The sequence below is a fragment of the Talpa occidentalis genome, unplaced genomic scaffold (assembly GCF_014898055.3).
Source record: "Talpa occidentalis isolate TD23 unplaced genomic scaffold, MPIMG_talOcc4v2.1 talOcc4.10, whole genome shotgun sequence".
Taxonomy (NCBI): Eukaryota; Metazoa; Chordata; class Mammalia; order Eulipotyphla; family Talpidae; genus Talpa; species Talpa occidentalis.
In genome coordinates this window covers 64,181,778-64,190,740 of record NW_023600993.1, presented here as the reverse complement: position 1 = coordinate 64,190,740, position 8,963 = coordinate 64,181,778, and the positions used below count along the sequence as shown (strand labels likewise).

At 39.0% G+C, this 8,963-nt stretch overlaps 1 protein-coding gene across 1 annotated transcript; it reads left to right on the top strand.

Moving 5' to 3' along the window:
* Positions 1 to 332: 332 nt before the first annotated feature.
* On the top strand, positions 333 to 6,552 carry SEC61G (SEC61 translocon subunit gamma). Its single transcript, XM_037493486.2, has 4 exons — positions 333 to 443; positions 1,669 to 1,779; positions 2,950 to 3,052; positions 6,076 to 6,552. Exons 2-4 carry the CDS (start codon positions 1,686 to 1,688, stop codon positions 6,083 to 6,085), a joined length of 207 nt encoding a protein of 68 aa, XP_037349383.1. The 5' UTR covers positions 333 to 443; positions 1,669 to 1,685; the 3' UTR covers positions 6,086 to 6,552.
* Positions 6,553 to 8,963: the final 2,411 nt, after the last annotated feature.

The following is an 8,963-nucleotide window of genomic DNA, read 5'->3' as shown; positions in this document are numbered from 1 at the left end:
CCTCAATAAACTACAGGGAACAATCATTAGTCTATATACTGACATAGGTAAAGGACTGATGAGTAATTCATAGAGCGGCGCCTCAGGGTGTCTGCTGTGTACGCGCAGCGGGCAAGTGAGGGTGGGGTGCTCAGGACTGGGCCGGGGAGCACCCCGCAGACGCTTAAGCAAGCTACGGGGACACGCAGGACTACAGCTAACACACAGACCACGGCGCCACTTCCGGAAATGCGGCGCACAAATCGAACTGCGCCTGTGCAAACTGAACTGCGCCTGCGCATTGAGATCTCCGCGGAAAGGCCAATAATCGGCGCAGAGAGCGTGTTGCCGCTGCGCCTGCGCACTGAGGCTTGTTAGTACGGCCAGAGACTGGTTTCCGGTTCCGGTGGGCTTGTCTCTCTCTGCTTGTGCGACGTGTCTCTGGCGGTGGGTGGCGGCTGCAGGTGAGGCGTCCGCGGCGACGGGGTCCACTGTGATTTGGGAAGCGGCGGGAAGGCGAGGGTTTCCCGGGTGGCAGGGGGCCTGTGTAATTCGGAGCCGGCAGGCGGGTGGAGCTGTCTGCGGGGCCGGAGGGCCTTGGTGACTTGGGAGGCTGCGGTCAATGAGATGGCTGCGGGGGCTGGGGGAGCTCCGAATGGGGCTGCAGAAGTGACTTCGGGGCGCCGGGGGCTTTGTGACTCGCAGTGGCGGGCACGGGCCTGGCGGTGACGGTTGTGCTCGGTCTGCGCTGAGTCCGGCACCCCACGCCATCTTCTTACCTCGCGACCTCGGTGGGGCGCGGAGACCAGAACCACTGCCCCGAGGTGCGTGTTGTCTGGGGTTCAGTGCCCCTGCGGGCGGCCAGCCTCCCCACTGACTTTCACTTGGGGAGTGCTCAGGCGTCCCTGTGATCTGGTGGGTGAAGACTGTCCGCCCCCTCCGGGTTGAGTGGGTTACGGTCCTGAAAATACCTGCCGTCTCTCGCCCAGTGTAGATAGGACGATACTCTAGATTCTTGGCCTCGAAGAGCTGCCTCATTCCTGGGGTGTAGATTGGAGAACTGGGCAAGACTTGAGAATCCAGTTCTGGAAAACTACCCCCGACCCCCCCCCCCCAGGGTGTAGATTGTTGGAAATTCTAGATTCTATATGCAGCGATCACAACAGAGTGTTCGCTCCCCTCTCCTGACTTCCTGTGTTTTGGTGTGCTTCTCCCCCTCCCCCCAACTCCTCCCCGAGAAGTTTATTGTGCATTTGTGTATCTGGCCCACTGTTCTAAATTCTGGAGGTATAATAAAGTATAGGTAGTAAACATGTCCCATTAACTCTGGTGCCAGTGGTTCTCAAAAGCTGTTTAAGGTGAGATATTTCCCTTGAGTCAGATTCCTCAAAAGAACCTGTATATCATATACAGCTTCAGTCCTCAAAAGGCATGTCCAAGTCTAAAGGTTTGCCCCATATCAATATTGCTCCCTTTGTCAGTGACAGTGTGCCTTTGATTTGATGCTTTACTTGGGGTTTAGGCTTGAGGTCGCATTTTTTGGTTTTCTGTAATACAATATAATTGCCTCATGTTAGGCTAGCTTCACGGCTGTCTCTTTTACATTTTGATGTAAATGAACAGTTTCTCGCTTTATGATAAATATTGATAGATAACACCAGTGAGCATTGATTCTGTTTTTCCTTTTAGTTTTTTAAAGAAGCATCATGGACCAGGTAATGCAGTTTGTTGAGCCAAGTCGGCAGTTTGTGAAGGACTCAATTCGACTAGTTAAAAGATGTACCAAGCCTGATAGAAAAGGTAATATTTTTAAAGCAAGATAAAATTTAGATTTTTGCATTTGATTATTGTCTTCGGGTTTAATAACTTGCATTACTTTCATCAACATTTTTGTTGATTTATTTTATTTTTTATTGTCACGATAATGTGTGCACTAAATTTTTTTCTGATTTATATATTTTCAAATGTAAGATTTTTTACAGTCTTATTTTTCATATTATGTTTACATATTTAATGACTTTAGTCAGAGCTTTTAGTATTTTTCATATGTTTACTCTAGAAAATCTTTTGGAGTCCTCCCTGCTCTGTCAGCCCACCCCAACAAAACTTGAACATGAAACCAACAGTACAGTTTTTGTCAACCTAGGATGTTTAATTTGTTTTTTATCATGATTTATGTGTTAAAAGATACACCAGTATGTTACTGATTTTTTTACTGTTGAGTTAGGAACTGGGAAATTATTATAGAATATAAAATAATAGATTACTTTTTACATATAGCATAATACATAATATAGACATTATATAGAGGAGTCCTTTCTCTTACTGCACTTAGAACCTTTTAGGGAAGGCATTCATGAACAAATAATGGCAATTGCAACTCTTAATTACTGCCAAATACTTACGTTAAGTATTGTGGAAGAGAAATAGAAGGTTTGGGAGCATGTAATGGGAACGCTAAGTGAAGAGGGCAGGAAGACCATCCATGAGGAAATAATGTTAAGTGGAAACATTGCCAAAGTCTGAAACTTTTATATAAAATTGTGCTCAATCCAGTTAGATTTTCAGGCCTGATTTTTTGTTATCATAAAATATCAAAGGTAATAGACCTATTTTTTATAAAACAATATGTGCTTTTATAATCAATATATTTACTAAAGGTAACAGATTTAAGACTTACTGCATTTCTTCTATTCATGTTTCATTTTTTGTTGTGCTTTTTGCTAAAAAGATAAACTGTTTTGCTGCTTATTGATGGATTCACTGGCTTGAGCATGCATTTTATATCTTTACTTAAATATCAATAAAATGTGGACATTTAAAAATCTGTCAACTTATTAATAGTGCCATTTTGTTTTATTAAATCATATATCTACTATTAGGAGATATGTATGTATGTATTGACTGCTAGTTTTTCCCCATACTTGTGATAATGTAAAAAATAATGTAAATTTTGTGTTTTTCATTTAGAATTCCAGAAGATTGCCATGGCAACAGCAATAGGATTTGCTATAATGGGATTCATTGGCTTTTTTGTGAAATTGATCCATATCCCTATTAATAACATCATTGTGTAAGTAAACTGTGAAATAAGCAATATCTAGGATGGACCAAAAATTGAAGCCATTTGAATTGAAAAACTGCTGTTTTGTTAAAAACTAGTAATATCTCTTGATTTTTATGGTAATGGAATCAATTGATATTTATTGATTGAGTCTGATAATTCCGGGTGATTTTCTATCTTGTATAATCTCATAGCAACTCTAAGACAGTCACTATTTTGCTTAATAAATAAAATTTTAAGGGGATAAGGAAGTTAGTTAAAGGCATTCAGTATATGATAAAGGAAGTATTTGATCACAGAGCCAGTGATTACAAATTCTTTTCATGCAGTTTATTGACTTGCTGATGTTTAAGGTACAGAGGAGATGCTCCTCATCTGAAAGTCTGTGGTGCTGGAGTTCCAACTTGGAACCAGATCGCTTAGGTCAAATACTCTTTCTTGATAACTTAATAACTGTCACACCCTTGAGCAATTTATTTAACTTCTCTAAGCTCAAGTTTATTCCAAAAGTGTAATAATTCTTGGTTGGGTTGTTGTTAACATTAAGACATATAAAACCCTAAAAATATTTGGGTAAGCACATAGAGTATTCCCTCTTTATCTACCAGTTCCAGTTATCCTTGATGGATTGTAGTCGGAGAATATTACCTACTATTAGATATTTTACTATTATAATATTACCTACTTATTAGACATTTTGAGAGAGATACAGATATAACTTTCATTATACTAAGTTGTCATAATTATTCTATTTTATTATTGGTTGTTGTTAATCTCTTACTATGCCTAATTTATGAATCACACTTAATCATAAACCTTCATTTTATATTTATGTACATAAATACACACGCATATTAACACACCACACATACATATATGTAGGATTTGGTGCTGTCCTAGGTTTCAGGATACCTGCTGTCTTGGAATGTACTTCCATTCTTATGCCTGTAAGGGGGGGGACTACTGTATATGGAAGTTGTTGCTATTATAATGAGTCATGAATTGGAATGTAATACACACAATGATCGTGTGTGTATTACAATCTTTAGATATGTTAGAAGGAAAAAAAATGACTGCAAAATACTGGGATTCCTTCTTTCCTACTTGATTTTGATTTTTAGATTCACTGGGAGTTAATTGGGCTACATATGGCAATGAGCAGTTTAAACAGTCAGTTTTAGGCAGTGTAGTTTAGTGTAAAGAGAGTATGAGTTGCTGTTCATTTAATCTTTAAGCCTTATCTGCCATGTAGAGATAGTAATACAATTATTTTAGGATGATGAGATTTTAAGCAATTCCTTAGAAATGCTTTGTAGCTATAGATCTCTTAAATACTTGGTATTTTACCACAGATAACTGGTGGAAGTTGTTTTAAATAACAAGTTATTGAGTGAGATAGATTGCTTAAGGAGATAATCGTAATTAAGCATGAGTGCCACAAAGGGATATTTTTAGAATCGTACAAAGTTAGATCTGGAAGGGACCAACAGTTCTCTGTTCAGAATGACTATTACATTTCTTGTGAAAAAGCAAAGTGTAGACTCTTGGAATGGTGGAGAGAAAACTGAGTAGAATCAGGAAACTTAGTCTCAGTGTCTGCTACAGTTGCCTGGTTAGTAAGCAGAAGAGTTGGGAGTCTGTATGGTTGTGTCTGTTTGTATGGTTGTGTCTGTTCATAAGCGAAGTGTAGTGCACTTGCTTCCAATTCTATTGTGAGAAAGATTTAATTGATCCAGCTTGTATTTAGCCTAAGTGTGGGACATTATCATTATTAAACTCCTTTTTGCTCAATCCCTAATGGAGGGCTTTTTGAATTTTTAACCTATGTAACAGTTACATAGTTTTGTTTTGGAACATCCTTTATTCATTATCTAAGTTGTTTTAGTTGTTTATGACAAGGCACTCTCAAGTACACTTCCTCTGCAATGAATTTTTCCCAGAAGTTTTTGAAATCAGTATTAAGATTTGTACTATCTACTTTCCAAAGCAAACCCAAAATGAGTCCGCGAACTTGAAAGTTGTTCAACTGTTTCAACTTTTTGGAATTCAGTTACTCTGAAAACTTTAAAGTAACACAATGGTTTTGATATTTCAAGAATTAAAAATTTATCTGTAAATATTTTTTACAGTGATATGAGGTCAAATGTTTTGTGAGAAAAGCTGTCAAGATCTATTCTTTTCTTGGTATGCCAGTAAAACTGAAAGAAGTCTTTTCCTCCTTAAAAACACAAATCTCTGTTTAAATCATTGCAATAATGCAAGTGACATCATTGCTGGCATTTCTTTTATTAGCTTGTATTATATTACGCTAAAACTTCTATACAGTTACATCACTATAATAATTTCAAGGATCATACTGTTGTGGGTATTTTAGTTACAGCAATACAGGTGAATAACACACTTAAATTACATAGTGTTAAAGTATTTATACGGAATATTTATAAACTTCAGGAATTTTTGTAAAATTCAGGAATATTTATAAACTTCAGCTAGTAATGGAAATTCTTTTTCCTTAACGCCACAGTACTAAAGTGTACATCTGAGTATACAATTTCAATGATTATACATTTAAAGCTTCTCTTTTTCTGTAGAAAAGTTGATTTTTTTATAAATGATTAAACCATTTGTTTTGAATTATTATGGTTAGACATAGTGGTTGAGAACTATTGTACATCAGCTGATTGTTTTCATCTGATTGTACATCAAATTGAAATGCTCTTCAACTAACCATCCTGTTAATTCATAGGATTTGTGTTCTTCAGAAACCATTTTGCTAGACTGCTAAGCATACTTCCCAAATGCATATTCTGAGTTTTAAGATAGGCCTGTTCCTCTGCATCATCTCTAAGTACCTTTTCTGTTCCAAAACTTTAAAGTTCAGTTCCTTGTTTTATGGTTTCTTGCTGATAGTATTGAAGATGGTTCTCAAATAACTGGTTTTGGATCCATAAAATTATAGTATATTGCAGTTGAAGTAATTTTAAAAAAATTTTACATATACTCAAAATTGACCATTTTTCTCTGTTATATAGTGGTGGCTGAATGCTGTTCCAGAAGAGTGTTTTTCATCTTGGGAATTGGTGAATAATTGGCGAATTTGAGAAGCTCATGGAGTAAAAGTTTGCCTACATATTTTGTGTTTTTCATTTTATTTCTTCCAAGATGTTTTCTATTTCTAAATTAAAAGTATTTCAAAAAAACAAACTTCTCTTTTTCATCACAGCTTTTTCAGATAACCCTTCCTGACCTTTCTTCCCCCCTCCCTCTTTCCTTTCCTTCCTTTGAATTTTGGTTTATAGGAGAAATTAATGGGCATTGTGAAATACTGCACTGAGTGCCCCTCTCTCAGCCAAACACTTTCCTTTAATGGAAGAAGAAACAGTGTCCATAAACCATGTGAGCTGGTAGTTTTAAATTTCTGTAGAAGTTCAGATGCTACTTGAAATAGGATTTTGAAAATCATGGTTAAAACATTGAAATAAGAAACCCTCTTCAGATAAACTGATTAATCACAGTAATGAACATTGGGGTTCTTGCTTTGTAAAGAATTCACTGATTAAATGTGAAGTGAAAAAAAAAAAAATGAAGTAAAAAATGTCATCTTCTTTCCCCTAAATGTTACATAAAAATAAGACAGTCTATTCCCCATTAAAATAAAAAAAAGTTGGACCTCCCCGGAGGCGCAGCAGTTGAGCGCTGGGTTGCGAAGCTGCCCGCCGCCTCTGCAGCACCGGTTCGATCCCCAGCTGCTCCCCGGCCACCGGAGGAGGGTCCCACATGGCGTGCAGACCTCTCCTGTCGCCCGCTGCTCCCCTCAGCAGTGTACTTTGGTCCTTCTGCCTGCTCTGCTCCCCGCTCTGGCTCTGGTGAATTCTCTTACCCACCCGCGCTTCTGACTGTACCCAGTGCATGTATAAACAAACAAACAAACAAATAAATAAAACATGCCTCTAAAAAAAAATAAAAAGTTAATATGTTCATTCAGTGTTTAGTTATTACACTTAATTTTCTAGAGCCTTTTTAAAAAAATGGTTAACACATGTTTGGTAATTGTCTTCTGATTCTTAGTGAATAAGGTAGGCAAAGAGTCTAACTGGAATGATTGGGCAGTATTCCTTCATAGCACTTCCTTTTTGAGAATGTTTCTTGGTTTGGTTTTGTTTTTTGGGTCTTAATCTGGGAAAAATAACAGTAAACCCAGATTGGAGGACTAGAAAAACTAGCCAGTTGGTCTTCAACTCTGCTGGCATTATTTTTTTTTTTTTTTTTTTGTAGAGGCATGTTTTGTTTATTTATTTGTTTGTCTATTTGTCTGCTTGTTTATACATGCACTGGGTACAGTCAGAAGCGCGGGAGGGTGAGAGAATTCACCAGAGCCAGAGCGAGGAGCAGAGCAGGCAGAAGCGAAGTACACTGCTGAGGGGAGCAGCGGGCGGCAGGAGAGGTCTGCGCGCCATGTGGGACCCTCCTCCGGTGGCCGGGGAGCAGCCGGGGATCAAACCGGCGCTGCAGAGGCCGCGGGCAGCTTCGCAACCCAGCGCTCAACCGCTGCGCCACCGGGGAGGCCCTCTGCTGGCATTATTTAAATGTAATGGGAATAAAAGGCCCTGTCCATTTTAAGAAGAATGTTAGCTTTGAAAAGATAAAATTGTACAGACATGAAAGAAATTGTACTATTTCCATGTATTTGGGGAAGATCAAAAGGGCAGAGCCAAGGGCGCATCCCCTGGTGGCACAGCAGTTGAGTGCTGGGCTGTGAAACTGTCCGCAGCCTCTGTAGCGCCCATTTGATCCTCAGCCACCAGCAAGGGTCCCACATGGCTCGACAGACCTCTCCTGTCTGGCCCGCTGCTCCCCTCAGCAGTATATTTCGTCAGTCTATCTGTTCTGCTACCCGCTCTGGCTCTGGTGAATTCTCCTACCCTCCTGCACTTCTGACTGTACCCAGTGCTTGTAAAAATTAATAAATCTTTACAAAAAAAAAAAGGGCAAAGTCAAGTGAAATGTCAGGGCTTTTGCCATAACAATTAGTAATGAAGGCGATTTTTCTCCAGGGAAGAGCAGCAGTTGTACAAATGGGACTATCATGTTACATAATGTGACCGTGGGTGGTTGATTGAACCTACTTGAACCACAGTCTCATTTTCAGAATGAAGATATCAGTGCCCAGTTTTCAGTGTTGAATTGCCTTAGGTCAGAAAGTATGTGTGAATGAAGCAGGCACAATGCTGGAGCACTGGTATTTCAGTATTGTTTTTTCGGATTCTTTCATTTCCTCAGAGGCAGGGTTCACTAGAATTGTATTTAGCTGATCTTCCAGGTGGGATAGCTGCAGTTGTGATTATCTTGTGATTGTCTCATCTCTAGTTTGCCATGTTTAAAGGATTTTTCATGTATATTCCCAAACCCAAAGATGCAAGGAACTCAAATTTATGAAAGGGCTGGGGCAAATTTTACTTGAGTTCTATAAACTAATTTCCTATGCTGCTAACACCTTTGCTAGGAATGGGCAAAATAGGAAAATAACTATTTGCACGTGTCTTAAGCATGAAGTATGAAAGTTACTGCTATATAAAGGTAGTGCTAAGGGTCATACTAGTAGCAATTATATTAATAGTCATTCTGAGGTAGAAAGGATTATATCGATTATATACACTTCAGCCACTACAAAATTCAGGATTATCCATTTTATCAAACTTCAAAGTAGCTGTCTCAAGCTGCACTTAACATGTTTAGTTCCTGAAGAAATGAGATTTCTATGGTATCTTTCAGATTTGCTTTTCTGAGCTCTCCCTTAATCAGAGAGGACTCTCAATTATCTGAAAATGTCTGTACCCCACCAAAACTGGCCTCCAGTTCAAGAGCATTCACTGGGTCTGTGATAACCTTCTGACACAAATTCTCCAACACTGTAGTTTCC